This window comes from Camelus ferus, chromosome 1 (assembly GCF_009834535.1).
Source record: "Camelus ferus isolate YT-003-E chromosome 1, BCGSAC_Cfer_1.0, whole genome shotgun sequence".
Classification (NCBI taxonomy): Eukaryota; Metazoa; Chordata; class Mammalia; order Artiodactyla; family Camelidae; genus Camelus; species Camelus ferus.
The window spans coordinates 70062635-70085385 of NC_045696.1; the positions used below are offsets into that span (position 1 = coordinate 70062635).

The following is a 22751-nucleotide window of genomic DNA, read 5'->3' on the forward strand; positions in this document are numbered from 1 at the left end:
CTTTCATCAAATTCTCGGACTGGATAATCTTGCAATCAATGCCAGGGATCACTAGCTACACACTTTTCTGGTGATTGCAGAACAGCAAGAAAGAGTTCCACTTTCTGATTTTGTCTCTATTCTATAATAATCTCAGAATATTCTGGATTCAGATCCAGGAGTCCTTTTATAAGTCTTCTGAAGTAGCAATTAATTCTATCTCCATGTTGCAGATAAGGAAACTGAGGTTCAGAGAAGTAAAGTAACCTCCCTAAGCTCACTCAGCTGGTTAGCCCAAAGTTCAGGGTGCCATGTCACATCTACCTGACTCCAGTGGTCTCTGCTCACAAAATCTGCAGCTTTTTAGGACAGTTTGTGATTTTTGGCTGACAGTGGGAGCCGATCATTTGCTATGGCTTATCTCTAGGATCTTACATCCAAGTTTACCATGACTGTCCCCATTTGTGTCTTCTGTTCTGGTATAATTATTAACAGCACCCTCATCACTTTCAAAATTGCCCTGGTTTGGACTTTACATGGTAAACCGATTTATCCACCATGGATCTGGAGGCTGCTACAAGCTGGGGCTCTCACTATTCATTTTCTCAGACTGGAAGGGGTGCTGTTTCACATGAGGAGGGGGAGGCTTCTCCAGCAAACTCTTTCCAACGTTGTGAGTTTCTCACGCTGTGCTGAGAACATCCTGTGGACTTGGGTGCCTGGGTTTTGATCCACCTCCTCCCACAACAGTTTAGTTGGGAGCAGACAGAAGAGAAAGAAAAACTGGATGGGGGGAATGAGAGGGAGATAAGAAAAGGAGGCAGATAAAGACATGAGAAGCAAGGGTGTTGGCTGAGAAGAAATGGAGAGATTGAGGCTAGAACCAGGAATGCAGAGACAAAGATGCCATCTCTTGGATTTCATAGCACTGAGGGATTGATGTCATTTAAAATGACCTTCATAGATAAAAACTTGGAGACATTCCTTGAAACCTTTTTCTCTCCAGGTAAGTTTCTAGTTAGCAAGGCCTCCTGGATCCTCTGGTGTTTTGTTTTTAGTTTGTGGTTACATCATCATAGGAGCGGCTCTCTTGTTTTTACGGCTGTTTCATAGTGATGGTGAGGAATATCCAGATGGCGTTGACCAAGGGCAGGAAATCAGTTCAGGCATTTATACGGTGGGTTAATTCTGCAGGTACTGACACCCATTTTATTTCCCTCTTCGTTACCTAGTCTAATACTTGGCCTGACCAATGGATCTCACAGTTTCCCACTGAGTTTGCCAAATCCAGTTCAGTGAAATCAAAAGCTCAACAGAGAGAGGTGGTTGCATTGTGAGGCTCTGGTCCTAGTTAAGACACTTGATCTCCTCGAACCTCAGTTCATTCATTTGTAAAATGGGAATGATAACAGCTACTCTACCTCCCTCACAAGGCCTGTGTGGTGGACTATGTGAACTAGTAACTGAATTAAAATGGAAACAGTAAAGGAGTTTTAGTAACAACAAGAAACAAAAGTTGAATGAGGTTTCTGGAATATTTAAAATGGGATAAAGATAAGTATAGTGTCTGCTTTTTATATGCACCCTTAGATGCTTTGTTCCTGAGGAACCAGTTTATCCCCATGTCCTGGTCCCCATATGTCTGTGCATTCCCTGCTGTGAAGCCCGGCACAAAACAGACCTCCTTGTGGAGTCTGGATGTACTGCCAGGGTAACCACCTCTGCTGTGGGAAAAGGCTACGGGGCTGTGGAGAGGAGCCTGACAAAGCAGGATGGGAATGTGAGTGCTTGCCCACCGGAGGGTGCCCTGCAGCCTGGGAGCCGTTCTCACGGGGAGGGATCAAAAGCCCGGCTGCAGGTGACTCATGGCGTGGGGCTGCCAAGCTGACTCTGTTTTCCTTCCAGGTCTGGACCCTGCGGGCCCTTTATTCAACGGGAAACCTCCAGAGGACAGATTAGATCCCGGTGACGCACAGTTCATTGATGTCATCCATTCCGACATTGATGGTAACATTCCTGTCCTGGTGGGTCAGTGAGCCCCCAGACTCCCAAAGAGTCTCCCCCTGAGGGGATCCTCATGCAGAGGCAGATCAGGTTCTGCCAGAGTCCCTCTTTTCCTATATTGGAGGGAAGCGGGCTTAATGCAGGCACCCAGGATCTCCTGCGGGATGGAGGTGCTGTCCTTATTTTTTATTTTTGGGGGGAGGTAATTAGGTGTGTTTGTTTATTTATTTATTTTCTTAGAGGAGGATTGAACCCAGGACCTTGTGCACGCTAAGCATGTACTCCACTACTTGAGCTACATCCTCCCCCTCATCTCGTCTTATTTTTAAAGTTACCATCTTGACCAATCAAGGACAGGCCGATTTGTACACCATGTGGACAGATACTTCCATAAGTGCAATGGGGTTTGGATGCATGATTTCCTGTTTTTGTTGGTTCTTTCTCATTATTTCCCTAAGCTGAAATGTACATTCAAGTGTTGTGTCTCACCACACAGAGCGCCTCTGAACCACCTAGAGCTCTCCAGCTCTCTGTGGCTCTTTCTGGCCAGTTCTGTCTTTGACGGTGTTGATTTCATATCCAGGATTGGGCACATGGCTTGGGCGTCGGGCTGATGTTAAAGATGGTCTTTACAACCAGATGTCTGGGGAAAGAGCTAGAGTAGGAACTTGGGGAGGGCTGAGGGAACAGAGCAGAGTGGTCATTTCATAGTACACCCTCTCTGTGATACAGCCACCTGAAAAACCTTTGACTGCCTATCATGGGCGCTCTGGTGTGGTACTCAGCAATTATTTGTCTTAGAAGAAACAGCTTTGTGAAATAGCTGCGTTCTTACTGTGTAGTTTGCAAAGTATTCCCTTCCTTAAGTGCAGTACTTCAATGCCATTTTAATGCCTGATGGCATTGAGTAATTTACTTTTCATTCTTGGAAAGAAAGCAAATTTTGAGGGAAAAAGTATAAGCTTTGTAGTCAGGCAGTGGTGGACTCAAAATTCCAGGTTTTGTTCTTTCTGGTGGTGTCATGTTTATTCCATAAGTCCTCTGAGCCCCAGCATCTTCATCTGTAACTTACTTCGTTTGAATTTTAAAATGGCTACTTTTTCAACATTGTGAAAATTAGAAGAAAGCTATGTAAAACCCCTACTATCATGCCCACAGACACATGTAGGTTCTCAATCTTTAATGGCTATTAGTATTATTGCAATGATGTTCTATACACACACACAAAATCTTTTAATCAAGCATTTTACTGATTACTTTGGGGTTACAAGGTAAAGAGAATAAGCTATTATTAAATCCAGCTACAGTCTTCTACGTCCCCAATTTCTAGAAGAGTTTCCAATCTTTCAACTATCCTAGGTCCCCAAATTTTAAATTTTAGGTCCCCTTCTAAATGATAGTTCATTTTTTCCTGTTTCTTACTCATTGAAGAGTTACACAAATGCAATTAGAGGATCAGGAAGTATCCAGTAATAAGAAGGTTCCGGCCAAATTGAAAAGGAAACATCATTTTATCAGCCTCGCGGTGAATGAGTGACCAAACTCTCTTACATCTTCAGAAATATTATAAATAAATTCCATTACCATCTTCTTTGTCTCCTAGTTGGAAATCATTGCTTTCTAACTAACTATCTGGGTAACTTTGGGTAAAATATTTAAATAAGTGTAACAACAACCACCATAGCAGCAACAACAACAATAATAATACAATCCCTGCCTGTCCTATAGGCAAATGAGCTATGAGATGGGGAAAATTCAAAGCAGTATAAGAACATAGTATATTCTCTTTTTAGCACTGGGCTACAAGGAACCATTAGGGAACATAGATTTCTACCCAAATGGAGGATTGGATCAACCTGGCTGTCCCCAAACAATATTTGGAGGTAAGTGCAGATACTTTATATTTTGTAAAATGGTGGTTTAAAAAAAGTGTATTTAAAAAATCTGATATTATTCTATGTGCAATCATTTTAATAGAGAACATATTTCCTGAGAAGACAGAGGTGGTATAAATATAAATTAAACATTATTATTCAAATATACTACTTTAAAAAAAACATAACCATATGATTATAAGCTATTATGAATTATTTCTCTCTTTTGAAAGGGTGTGTTTTTGACCTAGAAACTCCACATCTGGAAATCTCTCCCAGAGAAATAATGGAAAATGTAGTGAAAAATCAGAGTGCAAAGATATTCAACACAACATTATTTATAATAGTTAAGTTTTTAGAAACAATCTAAATGTCCAACATAGGAAAATTATTAAATAGTATGGTACACCCACACAAAAGAATATAATTCTTAAAAATCACATTGTCAGGTTAATGAAAATGCTTACAATATGATGTTAAGTGAATAAGATACAAAATTATACAGTATAATCCCACCTTGTTTTTTAGATGTATATTTGTACATGTGTAGCTATAGAAAAAAAAGACTAAACATAAATGCTCCCCAGTAATTATTAGTGGTGATCTCTGGATATTAGGTTTCTAGGTGATTTTTGCATCATAACTTGCTATTATTTTTTATTTTCTAAATAAGCATGTATTGGTTTTACAACAAGAAAAAAACTCACAAAACGAAAGTGAGTAGTTTGAGGGCAACATAAAAGTGTGGTGGGGAGGACAGAATTAAAAAAACTCATCCCTAAGTGCTCTGAATCTGTACTTCACCATTGTTAAAGAAGTTCAACAATCACAGAAATCATTCTAGAAAAAGATGAATCTTGTTACAAAATGATAGCTGTATACAGCTGCATGGAAATGATGTAGTGTTTGAAAATGATCCAGATGAATGGCATAAGTAGGGCCAACCTTATTGTACCATAAATGTGTGTGTTCAAATCCCGTCCTGTGTGCTAGAGTGTAACTACATCCACGAGGATCCAGAGATCATGTGCTTTGCTTATAAATGACATCCTCTGTAGTGTTATTAACTTGTTTCTGCAAGTGGAAGTTTCAGGAACAATAATTAAATGTTGACTTGTCAGACTGTACTGCAGTCCAGCTTGGCCCCAGGCTTCTCCTCTCTCACCCAGTATATTTCTTTTTGTCCTTCACTGATCTTTTCTATGGACATACGTAGACCCTGGAGGAAGAAAAAAACGTCGATCTGACTGCGGCACCCAGTACCTCTCCAAACTACTAGCTCACAATCATAACTCCTCTTTTCATGGGGTCACTGTTTGCTCTTCAGATCCTTACCTCCTTTGATTACCCATCTCTGGGACCCAGTTCCCATTTCTGAATGACTTCATCATCTGACCCATCAACCTTCTGACAGCCTCTCTGATATTTTGTGCTGCAGTGTTTCATCATCTCCAACTCTTCTGATGCCCATCTCTGTGCCTCATCAGCCTCCTCTTTCACCGTCACACCACATGGCACCCACCAAGAACTAACATGGGGCTTGCCTCTCTCACCTCTTCTTGCCCATTTATGGCTTCCACCACCACCTCCTATGGCTCCACCTCTCTCACTTCACCCTTCACCTCTGTAGCAGAAACAGAGCCCCTGCCATTTGGCTCCTCTCATGAATGCCCATCTTGGCTTGGGCACATTCGGGAGGAATCATGGAGTCTTGTTGATCGAGTGCAAGATCCAGACAAACTTGCTAACTTCTCCACGGTTCTCAATGATGCTGGAAAATCCTCATGTTTATCTCTTGCTGACTCCCTGTGATCACTCCTCATGCTTCCATTCCAAATGCCTTCCCACCTATAAATCCTAGATTTGACTTTTGTACCGAGATCAAGGTCCCACCTGAAGGAGCCACTTTATCTATTTGAATCTGAGATCACAAGGTTGCTCTTTACCTTCATGTTCCCTTCTGACCCAGGGTGGAGGAGGCATCCCCCATCCTTTTCACAGCTCTCTCCTCTCCTTGCCCTACTTGGGGATCTTCTTCTGCCAGTTACTTCCCAATCCCTTCTTTCTCCGATGTCTTTACTAGTTTAAGTGTGCTTGCCTTCTGCTGAAAACCTCTAGGGGATCTCTGACTGCCTTGAAATTTTCTCCTCCTTTCACTGACAAAGGCAGGATGTAGGTTGAATCCTGATTCCTCCACATAATAGCTGTGTGACTTTGGTCAAGTCATTTAGCTTCTCTGAGTCTCAATGTCCTGCTAGGTAAAATGGGGATAAGCTTGCCTATCTTCTTTTCTCCTGCCACTTGCCACCACGAGACCTGATCTATTGGTTTTTATAAGGATTAAATGAAAACAAATACACTGAAGCTGTTAGCACAGTGCCTGGTGTATGGGAGACATGATACAGTGTGTATGTAAACGGTATGTGATGCCCTATTTATTATTATTTTCATGGAAATATAGTCGATTTACAATGTTATCTATCTCTTATTAAATGTTATAACTGCTCTACTCTTTGATCATTCCCTCTACAACCAAGGAATGCAGTATTTTAAGTGTGACCACCAGAGGTCCGTTTATCTGTACCTTTCTTCCCTGAGAGAGAACTGCACCATCACTGCATATCCCTGTGACTCCTACCGCGATTACCGGAATGGCAAGTGTGTCAGCTGCGGCACACCACAGACACAGTCCTGTCCCATTCTGGGTAAGTCCAACAAGCAGTTTCCCCTCTGATTACCAAAGAGCTGATTTTTGGTAGAATCCTAGCACCATTTTACCATCTAAAAATGAGCCACCAAATGGTGTGTTTTTTAAAAAATTATTTAGTTAGTTTTTTCTAGCCAATGTGTTCTGTGAAGTATTCTGGAGTCTCCTAATAATAAACAGTGTTCAAAAAAGTAATCTATATAGGGTTTCATCCAGAAGGTAGTGCAACCTCCCTGGACATTCTATTCTAGCTAAAGAAAAAAGAAAAAAAGAGGTTCCAGAACAGTTTCCAAGCTCACCCAGGCACAGTCACCTTGTGTAGCCTGCTCCCATGGGGACCGGAAGCCCCTCTCCATGCACAACAACCCCTCTGCTGGGGGAGGCTCTTGCAGGGTGATCCTTTCTAACAGGTCGAGCCTGTAAATGCCCTCAGGCCACACTCTGGTTCTGTGTACAGAGACACACACGCAGGGGTGGGCTGGGGTAACAGACACTGTGAAGGCTGCTTGGATATTTGCTAAAGGTTTGTGGAAATATTTCAGGTGGTGAGGACTTTGGCTGGTCATGAGACTTTCCTAATGGTTCCCAAAGGAAAAACTCAAGTTAACATCAGGGCATACTATAGATAAGGGGTTCTCAACCTTGATTGTGAACTAGACTCACCTAGGGAGCTTTTAAAAAATACTGATGCCTGGGTCCCACTCCAGATCAATTAAGTCAGGATGTGGAGGCCACTTTCTAGCGGTGGGAACAGAGGAGAGAGAGGGGCCCCACAGATGCACTCAGCCTCATTCCTGCAGGCACAGACATGAAGGAGGATGTTCCCCTGCTTGTTGACATAGTCACATGGCAAGTCCAAGTTCTGCGCAATTTACAGGCTCGTTTTTAGTTCTTCAAGAAAGCACATTGCTTTGCAAAAGTGATGCTGTTCTAGGCATAAAACTGAATCTGTTTTAATCTAGAAAATGAATGTATTACTGAAAAATACAGTGCTATTTTCAGTCCACCCAGTGTGTGTCACTCCCCACACCCCCACCCTTGCTTCTGAGAACCAGGGCTGGCTGATGTAATATCAGTAGAAAGGGGGAAAAGCCAATGTAGGGTCCTTTTGCAAGCCCCAGCTCTTAGACCTAGGGTTGCGAGCAAGCTATGGTAGGTGCCAGGAGTGAGAAGCCCTGCTCTGGTGGCCCTGCAGGTCCTCCCCGTGGGAGTGGGTATGAGGGGGATTGTCTCAGTGGCGGTGGCAGTCAAACTGCTGTCCTCACGACCTCCCCAATTGCTTTTACATTTATATAATACATGTTAATGTTCCACTTTCCTGGCTTGTTTTATAGGTTATTATGCTGATAATTGGAAAGACTATTTAAGGGAGAAGGATCCTCCTACGACTAAAGCATTCTTTGACACAGCTGAGGAGAAACCGTTCTGCAGTGAGTGGTGAATGTGGTTTTTCGCTTTTGTCCAACTCTTCTCTTTTTGGAATGGCTGGGTCTCAACTTCCTGGCTACTTCTTGGCAAAGGAGGGCTGCGGTGAAATACGGACTTTGGAGCTGGAAGGACCTAGGCTGAGTCCTGACTCCACCACATAAAGCTGTGTGACCTTGGTCAAGACACTTTACCTCTCTGAGTCTTCATGTCCTGCTCAGTAAAATGGGGATAATCATGCCTATCTTCTGGGTTATAAGGATTAAAATCTCAACAAATCATAGTTGTTAGCTTCACTGAATGGCCATTTTAAGCACTAGGATCGTCCAGAAAATTTGCTTGAGCCCCGAGAGACCTGAGATTGGGCCTAGGAAAAATCAGGTGTCAGCCACATCTATGGGCCAGTTCCAGCTCCAAAGCAGCCACAATGGCCTTATAAAGACATTGAGAGGTTGGGTATTCCAGATGGAAGCTAATGGGGCAGCAGATGATCAAGTGCCGTGGGAAACAAGTAGGAATTTTCCTGGGCAGATGTATGTCTTACAATCGTATTCCCCTTTCACTTTTCTTGGGAGTAATCGCTATAAAAGAGGTTGTAGTTCACTGTGTTTCTCTCCTCCTTTGGAGGCATGTGTGGCAGCCCAGGGTTTGGTGTCTGCCCGATCCAAATGGGGCAGGCCCTGGAGCAGTCATGGGCTATGAAATGCAACTCCAGGTCTGACCTTATACCTTCATGGGATTGTCATCTCCCTGAGCCTCTTTCCCCTTCTTGCAGATCTGACCAAGAGATAGCTAATCTGACTATCATAGTGAGGTCTCCATTCTCCCAGAGCATCCTTGACCTTGAGGAACAGAGAGTAGGGAGGAAGAATAGTTCTCTGGATGCATTATAAGCCCTCATTTATTCAGGGGGCATTAATGGGCATCCATAGGTATCACTGCTGGGATTAGAGAGGAAAAATCATCCCTTCCTAGTCATTGTTGTAGTATATCTTACCTTTATTTTCCCCACCACATAAGACATTACTCAGGTAATATTTGTATAGATGTACACATACATTTACCACTTTTTTGATGATCATTTTTCTTGCATTTTGTAAATGCAGTAAAGTGTGCTGACTAAGGATGGGAAAATACCAGAGCATGATAAGAACTCTGAGAGAGAGACCTGACTTAGTTCTCAGGGTCACTGAAGCCCTCCTGGAGGAAGTGTATCAAGCCAAAACCTGAAGGATGAGTTGGCAAAGGGGGCAAAGTAAGAGTGTCCAAGTGAAGGGAAGGCCTAGGAGCAAGAGAGAAGGTGGCAGTGCAGGCGGTGTGGCATGGCTCATGAAGAGTGAGGGAGGCTGGGGAGGCTGGTGGATGTGACCCAGATTGGGAAAGACACTGTTAAGTTGCTGGGGGGGGGGGGGTCTCTACATTGTCACCTGTTTGGTTTATTCTAAAATGGGCAGGGATGGAAGTAAACCAATCATACTTGGCAGTAGGCCATGAGACTTCAGTCAATAAGGTGAAAACATTGATCCAAGAGTGATGCCTAAACATGGCAACTGGATACCACTGAATTCTACCGTCACTCAGGCCATCTTTACCAAAGAGAAGAGAAAAAAAATGTTAAAAAAATTCTACCCTGGATCTTTTCAGAAAAACTAGAGAGGAAGAGAAAAAGAGACTCAGTTATTAGGGAGGTTAGGTTTTTAGGAATTGAACCTTCAAGAAAGCAATTGGGAATATTTCTCTCTGACCATAATTCTCTCCCTGTTTTGCAGTATATCATTACTTTGTGGATATTATAACTTGGAACAAGAACATAAGAAGAGGATCCATAACAATCAAATTGAGAGACAAAGCTGGAAGTACCACAGAATCCAAAATCAATCAGTGAGTTGGGCTGGGATCCTTTGTAGTTTGCTATTTCCTTTTTTCACTCAGAGAAATTAAATCCAAAACATACCTACTTTTTTTTTTTTAATGGAGGTAGTAGGGATTGAACCCAAGACCTTGTGCATGCTAAACACACACTCTACCACTGAGCTATACCCTCCCCCACTAACATCCCTACTTTTTAATTATAGATCTGTATGCTTCTCTGTTCTCTTCCTTCCTTCCTTTGCTTAAACATTTAATTACAAGTCATCCTTGCTCCCAGTGAATGATTTAAACAGTAAAGAAGTATGTAATGTAACATAAAAGTGCAAATCCTTGCCCCATCCCAACAATCCCATCCCAAAGGCACCCCCTCACATACATATATGTCTCTATTCTTTTCTCAGCTTTTATATATATACATAAAAACATACAGAAAATGTAATTTGCAATAGAAAATTGGAAGCATTCTAAAAATCCAACAATGGGGAAATGGTTAGTTAAATATTCCCAAATAATAAAGTATTATTCAAACTTTGACATTATTTATGAAATGTATCAAATGACATACTTTAATGTACTAAGTGAAAAAATGCAGGATATAAAAGTATATAAAGTATGAAAACTTAACAATGTAAAAATAGTGAAAAAGGAACATGTCAAAATGTGTTAGACTGCCCTCTGGGTGGTAGGAATATGAGTACTTGTTAAAGTTTCTCTTTACTTTTCAGTTTTCTGTGATGTTGTATATATAGTTTTATACAGTTATATGTATATATAGTTAGTTGTGTATATATAGTTTTCAAATAACGAATAATTTTTCATCTATTTCTATAGTCAGGAAAAAAAAACTTTAAGCAAAGGGATTTGAGGCTCGTTTTATTCATTTACTCAGGAAATGTGTCCTGGATTCTGTTATCTACGAGACACATGCATTGCCTCTTGCCTCACCCACAGAGGACCAAGTAGAATGTCATCTGAAACTGGCAATTGCCTTATGGGTTCACTGTGTAGATAAATAGGGAGGGTGTGGGAGTGTGGTTTGGAAGTGACTTCTTTTAATGCATTCTTGGATGATGAACATAACAGCCTTTGTTTGTTGAACCAAGCACTTTACAGACATTGGCTAATGCAATTCTCACTAAAACCCTGTGAAGTGGTATTTATTACCATCCCTATGTTATATGTGAGCAAACAGAGGCTCAAAGAGGTCAAGTGATTTGGCCAATATCACACTCCATTCCACGCCAGTGTCCCCAGGCCCACAGTGGGGCAGCATTTCCAGGGAGGGGACCCCTAAGGGCCGCATCTTAAGTTTACAGGCTGTGACTTCAGGAAGGACGGTGGCCAGAGACCTCATCTGGAGATTCTAAGAAATAGCAGGGGAAACTGCAGTTATACCAGGAGGAACACTCACCCAGCAAAATGTGGGTATTTGTGCCAATAATTGGTTACATATTTGCTTTACGTTATGTCTCAGAATTTTGAAGTTTACATAGTGAATTTCTCCCAACTAGGAATTCCTAAGTTTGGAGGCTTGTTTCTTGATTAAGACAGAGACCTTAACACCTTTATTTTAGCCATTCCTATTTTAGTCATGTCTGTGAAAAAGCCATCACCAATCAGAGGATACATCAGAAAAAGGGAAATAGCTGTTCTATTCTGTGGTAAGATTATGGCTGCTTTTCTCTTTTTTGGAACGTAAACATTTACATTCTAGCACTTAGCGTTTTTATAATTAAGAAAAGGGAAATAATCTTAGAGTATGTACCCTGAGTTTATTTAGTCACAATCAAGGGTATTATTGAGATATTATTCACACCATAAAATTCACTCTTTTAAAGTTTACAATTCAGTGGTTTTTAGTATATTTACAAAATGTGCAACCATCAGTACCATCTAATGACACAACATTTTCATCATCTGAAAAAGAAATCCCATTCCTATCAGTAGTAATTCCCCATTCCTCCCTCCTTCCCACTCACTGCCAACCACTAATCTGCTTTCTGTCTCTATAGAGTTACCTATTTGGGTCATGTCATATAAACGTAATCACACAGTATGTGGTCTTCTGTGACTGGCCTTTTCTGCTTTGCATGATGTTTTTGAGATTCATCCATGTTGTAGCATTTATCAGTACTTCTTTCCTTTTTATGGCCAAATAATATTCCATCATATGGTTATTCCATATTTTATTTTGATTCACTGACCTCTGGCCCAGCACACTTCCATTGCACCACTCTGCTCACACATACCACATTTTACCTATCCATTCACTAGTTGATGGTTATTTGAGTTACTTCTATTTTTTTAGCCGCTATGATTAATGTCGCTATGAACATATATGTACATGTTTTTGTATGGACATATGTTTTCATTTCTCTTGGATATATATCTAGGAGTGGAATTTCAGAGTCATACAGAACTTTGTGTTTAACTTTTTTTTCGCCAGTTTTTTTTTTTTTTTTAATTGAAGTATAGTTGATTTACAATATCATGTTAGTTTCTGGCATACAGCATAGTGAGTCAGTTATACGTGTCTGTGTATATATATCCTTTTTCATATTCGTTCTCACTATAGGTTATTACAAGTTATTGAATACAGCTCCTTGTGCTATACAGCAGGACCTTGTTTTTACCAATTCTGTATATAGTAGTTTGTATCTACTAATCCCAAACTCCCAATTTATCCCTCCCTTCCTTCCCCCTTTGGTAACCATAAGTTTGTTTTCTGTGTCTGTGAGTCTCTTTCTGTTTTGTAAATAAGTTTATTTGTGTTATTTTTAAAAATTCCACATATAAGTGATATCATATGATATTTGTCTTTATCTGAATTACTTGATTTAGTATGATAATCCCTAGGTCCATCCTTGTTGCTGCAAATGGCATTATTTCATTCTTGTTTATGGCTGAGTGTATATATATATATATATATCACAACGTCTTTATTAATTTATCTGTCAGTGGACATTTAGGTTGCTTCCATGTCTTGGATATTGTAAATAGTAGTGCTATGAACATTGGGGTGCATATATCTTTTTGAATTAGAGTTTTCTCCAAATACATGCTCAGGAGTGAGATTGCTGGATCATATAACAATTCTGTTTTTACTTTTTTAAGGAATCTCCATACGGTTTTCCATAGTGACTGTACCAATTTACATTTTTACCATCAGTATAGAAGGGTTCCCTTTTCTCCACACCCTCTCCAGCATTTGTTGTTTGTGGTCTTTTTAATGATGGCCACTCTGACCAGTGTGAGGTGGTACCTTATTGCCATTTTGATTTTGCATTTCTTTGATAATTAGCAATATTGAGCATCTTTTCACATGCCTATTGGCCATCTGTGTTCTTCACTGGAGAAATGTCCGTTTAGGTCTTCTGCCCATTTTTTTGATTGGGTTCTTTGTTTTGTTGTTGTTGAGTTGTATGAACTGTTTGTATATTCTGGAAGTTGAGCCCTTGTCAGTTGCATCATTTGCAAATATCTTTTCCCATTCTGTAGGCTGTCTTTTTGTTTTGTTTTATTTTTGGTTTCCTTCCCTGTGGAAAAGCTTGTAAGTTTAATTAGGTCCCATTTGTTTATTTTTGCTTTTATGTCTATTGCCTTGGTAAACTAACCTAGGAAAACATTTCTACGATTTATATCAGAGAATGTTTTGGCTAGGTTCTCTTCTAGGAGGTTTATGGTGTCCTGTCTTATATTTAAGTCTTTAAGCCATTTTGAATTTAATTTTCATGTATGGTGTAAGGGAGTGATCTAACTTCATTGATTTACATGTGGCTGTCCAGCTTTCCCAACCCCACTTGCCAAAGAGGCTGTCTTTTCTCCACTGTATATTCTTGCCTCCTTTTTGAAGATTAATTGACCATAGGTGAGTGGGTTCATTTCTGGCTCTCTATTCTTCTCCATTGATCCATATATCTGTTTTTGTGCCAGTACTATGCTATTTTGATTACTGTAGCTCTGTAGTATTGTCTGAAGCCTGGGAGGGTTAATGCCTCCAGCTGTGTTCTTTTTCTTCATTATTGCTTTGGCAATTCTGGGTCTTTTGTGATTCCATATAAATTTTGGGATTATTTGTTCTAGCTCTGTGAAAAATGTCCTGGGTAACTTGACAAGGATTGCATTAAATCTGCAGATTGCTTTGGGTAGTATGGCCATTTTACCAGTATTAATTAATTTAACAATCCAAGAGCTTGTGTTATCTTTCTATTTCTTTAAATCAACTTTCATTTCCTTTATCAATGTTTTATAGTTCTCAGCTTATAAGTCTTTTACTTCCTTGGTCAGGTTTATTTCCAAGTATTTTTTTTTTTTATGTGATTTTAAAGGGATTCTTCTTTTTCTTCTTCTTTTTTTTTTTTTTACTTTCCTTTTCTGACATTTCATTGTTAATGTAAAGAAATGCAACAGATTTCTGTATGTTAATCTTGTAATCTGCTACCTTGCTGAATTTATCAGCTCTAGTAGTTTTTTGTAGAACTGACTGCCAAATTATTTTCTAAAAAGGCTACACCATTTTACATTCCCACCAGCTATGTATGAGAGTACCAATTTCTCCACATCCTTGCCAACACTGTTATTGTCCATCTTTAAAATTTTTTTGTTTTTAGTCATGATAAAAACCCCCATAAAATTTACCATCTTAGTCATTTTTAAGTGTACAGTTCATTAATAAGAATATTCACATTGTTGTGAAACAGCTCTCTAGAACTTTTTCATCTTGCAAACTGAAACTCTAAATCCATTAAATAACAACTCCCATTTCCCCCAACCCTTAACCCCTAGCAACCACTATTCTACTGTTTTTATGAATTTGACCACTTTAGATACACCGTATAAGTAGAATCTTACAGTATTTGTCTTTCTGTGATTGGCTTATTTCACCTAGCATAATGTCCTCAAGTTTTGTCTGGGTTATAGCATGTGACAGGATTTCCATCCTTTTTAAGACCTAATAATATTCCGTTGCATGTATCCCATTTTGTTTATCCATTCATCTTTATCTGTCTTTTGTTATAGCCATTCTCGTGGGCATTACATGATATCTCTTTGTGGTTTTGATTCATAATTTCATAATGATTAATAATTTTGAGTATCTTTCTTGTGCTCATCAGGCCACTTGTATAGCTGTTTTGCAGAAATGTCTAGGCAGACCCCTTACCCATTCTTTTTTTCTCTTAAACAGACTTTATTTTTTAGGGCAGTTTTAGGTTCACAGCAAAACTGAGCAGAAAGTACAGAGATTTCCCGTATACCTCTTGTCCCCACATAGGCACAGCTTTCCCCAGAACCCAGAATAAGATCTGGTCATCTTCAAATAAAGACAGTTTTACTTCTTCCTTTCCAATCTGGGTGTATTTCCTTTCTTTTTCTTGCCTAATTGGCTTGGCTAGAACCTCCTTCTAAGCTGAATAGGAGTGGCAAGAGAGGATGTCCTTACCTTATTCCAGATCTTTGGGAGAAAGCACTCAGCTTTCAATATTAAGTACATACTAAATTTTTTGTAGATGTCTTTTATCATCTTGAGGAATTTCCATCAATTCCTAGTTTGCTGAGTGTTTTTATATTAAAGGGATATTGGATTTTGTCAAATGCTTTTTCTGCATGTATTTAGATAACCATTTTTATATATTTATTATAGTAATTTTTGCATGTTAAATTTGCTTTGTACTCTGGGATGAATCCCACTTGGTTAAAATATATAATCATTTTTATGTTTTGCTGGATTTGGTTTGCTAGTATTTCACTGAGTTTTTGGAATCTGTATTCAAAAGATATTAATCTTTAGTTTTCTTTTTGTGTGTGATGTCATTGACTTTGATATCAGGATAATACTGGTGTCACAGAATGAGTTGGGAAGTGTTTCTTTCTCTTCTATTTTTTTGGGGGAAGAGTTTGTGGAGGATTTGGTGTTAAATGTTTGGTAGAATTCATTCCTGAAGTGGTCTTGGCCTGGGCTTTTCTTTGTAAGTTTTTTTTAAAAATTGTTAATACAATCTTTTTTATTATAGGTATGTTCAGATTTTCTGTTTCTTCTTTATCATTTTCAGTAGTTTGTGTCTTTCTAGGAATTTGTCCATTTCATCTAGGTTATCTTATTTGTTGATACACAATTGTTCATAATATTTTATCAGCCTTTTAAATTTCTGTAATGTCAATAGTGATGTTCCTTCCTTCATTCTTCTTTTATTTTTTATTGAAGTATAGTCAGTTTACAATGTGTCAATTTCTGGTGTACAGCACAATGCTTCAGTCATACATGAATAGACATATATTCATCTTCATATTCTTCTTCACTGTAAGCTACTACAAGATATTGAATATAGTTCCCTGTGCTATACAGTATAAATTTGTTTACCTCATTCACTCTTGATTTTAGTAATTTGAGTCTCCATTTTTTCTAGTCAGTCTAGTTAAAGACTTTTTATTTTGTTAATATCTTCAAAGCACCAACTTTTGGGTGTATTGATTTTTTTTTTCCTATCCTCTAATTTATTTCTGCTCTAGTCTTTATTATTTCCTTTCTTCCACTTGCTTTGGGTTTAGTTTGCTTTTCTTTCTTGCTCTTAAGGTGGAAGTTTAGGTTATTGATTTGTGATCTTTTTTTTTTTTTAATATAGGCATTCACAGCTATAGACTTCCCTCTAAGTTGCTGTCTCTGCAATTCCTATGCTTTTTCCCCCTTTTTTTCATTAATCTCAAAGTATTTTCTAATTTTCCTTGTGATTTTATCTTTGAACCAGTGGTTGTTTAGGAGTGTGATAATTTCCATGTCTGTGAATTTCCTAATTTTTACTTCTGTTATTACTGATTTCTAATTTCATGCCTCTGTTAAAAATCACTTTCCTGAGAGATTTTGCTCCTGCAGTTTTTATTGGTTGCATTCAGACAGTGAACACAAGTCTTCAGTTGAGAGGTCCCTTCAGGTACCTGAGAATGGGTGGACTTATCCTCATCATCACGATTCTCAAACAGCAGATGACTGTTGGGCTGCAGCCTCAGGGTGATATTCTGGCTCTTCTGGAGGACACTATGGGAAGTCAGGCTGCTTTGGCCACGTTCCCCTCTTCTCAGAACAGGAGTACTCAGTGGTAGACATCTTTCACTCTCTTCCCTTTCGTGGGTTGTTATTTTGGGGATCTGTGCCTTGATGTTTCTCCACACCCCTTAGGCAGTTTGAAATTCCACAGTGAAATACTTGGCTGAGTGTGATAGTCAAGGGCAAATGTTTGCCAGGTTGCCTGAGTGCTATTGTTCACGCACCATGTTTTTTACATTTAAGCACATATTTGTATACTCTTTGACAATTCTGAGAAGTCTTCGGTAGGTTTTCATCATTCCGATCTTTTGCATTTTCCCATTTCTTTTTGCATTTAGCAGCATCTGGGTCCCATCAGAGCCTGGGACAGGAGGAGGCGGCTGCCTGCTTCCTGCCTGCAGAGCAGAAAGTGCCGGGAGCTGCTCTAGGCACACAGCTCCGCGGAGAAGGTCGTTCTGGTGGTCCCAAGCCCCCTCACACTCAGTCCTGCGGACCTCCTCACCCGCATCCCGGCGGGCCGCAGGAACCCGCTCCCGGCAGCTGCCGCGCAGCCGCTGTGTGGACCCGGCAGCTGCACCCTGCACCCACCACCCAGCCAGCCAGGACCCAGCGCACCAGCTCATCCTCCCGCCCGCAGCTAGAGGCCGTAAAACCTGCAACTCCCGGCTTTTTTTGTTTTCCTTTCAAATGCCATTATTACTATTATTTTCACTATGTGCGGGATTCTTTGAGGATATGAGTAGAAGTAGATGTCTCCAGAAAGGATCTGCGTTTGCTTCTGTCAAGCTCCTGGAGATATCTTCAATCTGGGACGACTTTAATTTTCAAACTTGAGGTTTCTTGGATCACAAATAGTTCGAATTTGAACTGTTCAACCATGTGACGGACAGTCCACGTCCTAGCTCTTCCCAGTGCCAAGATTTGAGGCGGAGAATTTTCTGTCCCATGAGGAGTTAGAAGGGTTGTTTACTTCAAGTTCATGTTTGTTTGTTTGTTTAACACTTTTTATTGAGTTATAGTCATTTTACAATGTTGTGTCAAATTCCAGTGCAGAGCACAATTTTTCAATTATACATGAACATACATATATTCATTGTCACATTCTCTTTCGCTGTGAGCCACCACAAGATCCTGTATATATTTCCCTGTGCTACACACAATCTTGTTTATCTATTCTACATTTTGAAATCCTAGCCCCTTCCCATCCCCCTCAAGTTCATGTTTAGATGACTTTTCCCCTAGAGGTCCCTTACTCAACTCTCTGCGTTGAGCCCACAGACTTTGTTTCATGTCCTACTGCTCCACAAGATCATGAAAACTGAAGCTCAAGGTTACTAAGTTTAAAAAAAGACCAACATAAGGTGATTTCAGTATTCCTCTTACCTATTTGGATTTCTGCTTTCACATGTTTTTGGGGTTTCTCAGTATTCTTTCCTTTTTTCTTAGTTCAATGTAATTTAAATGATTTTAGTTTTGCTGTTTGTTGTTCGTATTTAGTGCACCATACTGCCAGAACCCATAGATCACTGGCTCTCACTCTATTCTTGTATGAACCCAATCTTTGGTTAGTACCTCTCCATGTATTTCCAGGCATTCCTGTGGGTGGGAGAGGGGGGGTCTTACCTGTACTCATAGACAACCCTGGTCAGCTCCAGGAGATCTCCTTTTCCCTCTCCTGCCCTGCCACTACCCCCACTGAGTTCTGCCATCTGCAGGTGGCATCACCTTTTCCTGGAGTCCCTGTCGTTTTCTGGTTCCATAGGTGCCTTTGGAGAAGTGGGAAGGGATCCCTTTTTCTCTTGCTGCACTCTGATCAACTGCTTATAATCCTTTTTGGTTAAACTGCTCCTTTCACATCAGCTTTTTTTTGCTCTTTATTGTGAAAAATTAAAGTTTACAGAAAAGCTGCAATAGTACTAAGAACTGTTTCTGAACCATTCTGCAGTAGTTGACAACATGCTACCTCATCAACCCTAAGTACCTTAGTGTGTATTTTCTACAAACGAGGACATTCTCCTACATAACCACAACCGACCATCAAAATGAGAGAAATTACATTGATACGCTACTACCATCTGATCCTGGACCCCATTCTAGTCTTAAATAATTGTCCTAATAGTGTCTTTTGTAGCAAAGGGATTCAATTCAGGATCAACAGCTGCATTTGGTTGTCCTGTCTCTTTAGTCTTCACTTTGGAACAGCTTTTCCATCTCTCCTCCACTTTTTGACTTTGACAACTTTTGGAGATTACGGGTCGATTATTTATTTATTTATTTATTTATTTATTTATTTATTATTTATTATTTTTTTATTGATTATTTTTAGAATATCTTCAGTTTGGGTTTGTCTGATGTTTCCCCATGATTAAATTCAGATCATGCATCTTTGGCAAGGACACCACAGGGGTGATGTTATGTTTATCTCAGTGTTTCCTGTTAGGAAACTCACAATTTTGATTTTTTTCCTTAATGTCGATCATCAGTTGGTTAAGGTGATTTCTGGCAAGATTCTCCACTTTAAAGTTACTATTTTTTCCCTTTGTAATTAATAATTATATTGTGGGTAGGTACTTTGAGACCATGTAAATGGTCCATTACTCCTTAAACCTTTACCCACTAGTTTTGATGTTTGTGGTTAAATTAATATTCTGATGGCTGCCAAATGGTGATTTTTCAAATTCAGCATTTAGGAAAGGCATTCTCTTCTTCTTATTTATTTATTCATTTATTTGTTTATATCAGTATGGACTCCTGGATTTTTATTTTATAATGGGGACTTATAATCAGTTACTATCATTGATTTATTTTGATATTCAAATTGCCCCAAATCTGGCCAGTGCCCTTTTTTAATGCAATTTTCATTATATTAAAAAAAAGTAACAAAAATGTACCATTTTAATCATTTTCAAGTATACAGTTCTATAGTTTAAGCATATTTACATCATTGTGAGACAGACCTCCAGAAATTTTTCATCTTGCAAAACTAAAACTCTATATCCGTTAAATAACAACATCCATTTCTCCCTCCCCCTCTCCCTGGCAACCACCAGTCTACTTTCTATTTCTATGAATTTGACTAATTTAGATACCTCATACAAGAGGAATCAAACAGTATTTATCTTTTGTGACTGGCTTATTGCATTTAGCATAATGTTCTCAAGGCTCATCCATGTTGTAGCATGTGATAGGATTTCCCCTTTTTAAGGCTGAGTAATATTCCATTGTATGTACATGTCACATTTTGTTTATTTACTCATCCACCTATGGACTTTTGGGTTGCTTTTACCTCTTGCCTATTGTAATAATGCTGCTTTGAACATTGGTGTGCAAGTATCTCTGAGACCTTGCTTTCAGTTCTTTTGAGTAAAATTGCTGGATCATATGGTAGTTCTATTTTACATTTTTTGGGGAGCCTTCATGCTGTTTGCTTTGGTGGCTCTACCATTTTACATTCCGACCAACAGTGTACAAGGGTTCCAATTTTTTCATATCCCTGTCAACACTTGTTATTTTCTGTTTGTTATTTTTTTTTCATAGTAGCCACCCTAATCGGTGTGAAGTGATTCTCTATTCTTTTGAACATCTCCATCAATCTTTGAGTGCTTCCTTACTTTATGGCACAGAGGTTGTTCCAGGATCACTTTGTACTTTCCCTGCCCTAGCCCTGGAATCAGTCATTACCCCAGGGAGCCCTAGTTCCTTTTTGTGGAGATGGTATTTAGAAACCACAATCTGGGTAACCTTTTGGATTAGTTCTACTTGTGGCACTTCTGCCACTTCTGCCTTCCACAGGACTGACACATGATTCCAGTGAGCCTGGGGTGACAGGCACCTCTTCACCCCCATCCCTACCTCCAATCTAAGGATTCATATCTCGGCAATCATTTCTCCATAGCCTACTCTCCCAGGTCCCCAGAGGGACATTTCCCACCTGAACCTCCCCAGTGATTACACCTTAGACTCAATATGGGATTTTAACTGTAGGAAACATCTTCACCCACTTAGAAGAAAAGTTGGAACCTGGGATGCAGCTATTTTAAGGTTTCTCTTGAGAGGCAGAACTGAAAAAATATACGTTTAAGCACAACTTCTAAATTAGATTCTAAATTCTATCCTAATTTAGATATACGTATGCATCTCACAATGCAATTTAATGGAAAGACCATAACTTTGAACTCAGCCAGAACTGGGTTTTAATCCTTGTACTGTGACATATAAGACCTGTGACCTGGGTGAGCTTTAGCTCTGCAAGCATCTGTTTCCCTGTCTGTAAAATGAAGACATTAATACCTTGCAGAAGAGGTAGGGGGTAGGCTCTAGCTTAAGTGGTAGAGTGCATGCTTAGCATGCACAAGTTCCTTGGTTCAATCTCCAGTACCTCCATTTAAAAAAAATTTAAAAAATAAAAAATAAATACCTTGCAGAATCTTTCAGGGAATTGGAGACATGTGTCCAGAGATGAGGATGCTGTCTGGCCTATCATAGGCGGCAGGTACCTCTCTAACGCCATAGCATTTCGTCAGGCCTAGGGGCAGCAGCTTCACTTATGCAGTCCTTTGGAATCCAAGCTTTGCCCATGGAAGTCGGCTACTGCAGGCTATGGGGTCAAATGGCTGCCTGCCGATGTGTGGTCTGTAGGCCTCAAAACTGTTTTCTTTCGCTGGTAATCTATATCCACTGAAAAATATCTTATTTCTTCCTTCCAGTGAGCCCGCAACATTTCAGAAATACCACCAAGTGAGTCTGCTGGCAAGATTCGATCAAGATCTGGACAAAGTGGCAGCCATTTCCTTGGAGTTCTCTACAGGGGCTGTAATAGGCCCCAAGTACAAGCTCAGGATTCTCCGAATGAAGTTAAGGTCACTTGCCCATCCGGAGAGGTGAGCTGCAAACAAGGTCTGGCCAGTCCCTGTTTTCCAAAGATGGTATTAGTTCCTGTCCAATCTGCTTGGTCTGATGTTTTAACAGGACTTCATCAATCACAATGAAGGAAGGGAGGGATCCTTTAAAACCAGACTTGATCAAAATAAGTTGCCCAGTAATCCAAGAAAATTTTACTAGTATGCACTGAAAGCTAAATGGCCTGATAATCCAAAGAAATAATGTTGCTATATGCTTAGTTACACAGTTCCTCCCTAACCACTCCACCCACGCTGCTTTGAAGTTGATAATTTGTTGTAGAAAAGAAAGCCTCCTATAGTTTGGCAAACTGATAAAACACAGCCTAGCATTAAAAGGTACAGAAAAATTGGAATCTTTTGTTCCACTGATATAGGATAAAGTACAATATATCAATGTTAAATTTGATAAGTGCCCTGAGAATGCCCTTGTCCTTAGGAAATATACACTGAAGTATTAAGGGGTAAACAGCCTATTCTCAGTTGGTTCAGAAAAAATAAACAACAGTGTATATGTGTGTGTGTGTTGAGAGAGGGAGAGACAGAGACAAAGAGGGGGAGAAAGAACAAAGCTGTGATGGTACGTGTGTTTTGTGACTAATGCCACTAGTCCTAGCATCAAATCTATGGACAGAGAGAGACAGAAAATGATGTGAGCAGTTACTGCTTTACAGTTATCCTGAAGGTCTAGGATACCCTAAAACATTTAATAATACAAGTTATTTTTTCCCAAGAGGGTAGTCACTACATCTTAAAACTGGTACTTTTTAATACTTCTTTTCCTGATTATCAAAGTAATAGATGTTCATTTTATAAAATCTGGAAAGTGCAGAAAGTGTAAGGAAGTGAAAAAAATATCATGGATAATGTCATTATTCAGAGGCAACCACTATTAATATTTTTAGTTATCTCTTCCTATTTGCTTTTAAACCTGGTTGAAGTTATGTGGTGAA

The 22751-nt window shown here is 39.6% G+C and overlaps 1 protein-coding gene across 5 annotated transcripts in view; it reads left to right on the forward strand.

Annotated features, from left to right (window-relative positions):
• LIPH (lipase H) overlaps positions 1-22751 on the forward strand; it is a 45104-nt gene that overhangs the window by 21079 nt on the left and 1274 nt on the right. For 2 of the 5 annotated variants that reach the window (XM_006188818.3, XM_032482893.1), the window contains 6 exons: positions 1885-1986; positions 3777-3866; positions 6395-6562; positions 7899-7994; positions 9759-9870; positions 21607-21780. In XM_006188818.3, the coding sequence (XP_006188880.1) occupies positions 1885-1986; positions 3777-3866; positions 6395-6562; positions 7899-7994; positions 9759-9870; positions 21607-21780 (742 nt within the window). Of the gene's footprint in view, positions 1-1884; positions 1987-3776; positions 3867-6394; positions 6563-7898; positions 8002-9758; positions 9871-11170; positions 11283-21606; positions 21781-22751 lie in introns of those variants that run through there. The other 3 variants (XR_004320982.1, XM_032482891.1, XM_014562691.2) reach the window with 3 other exon arrangements.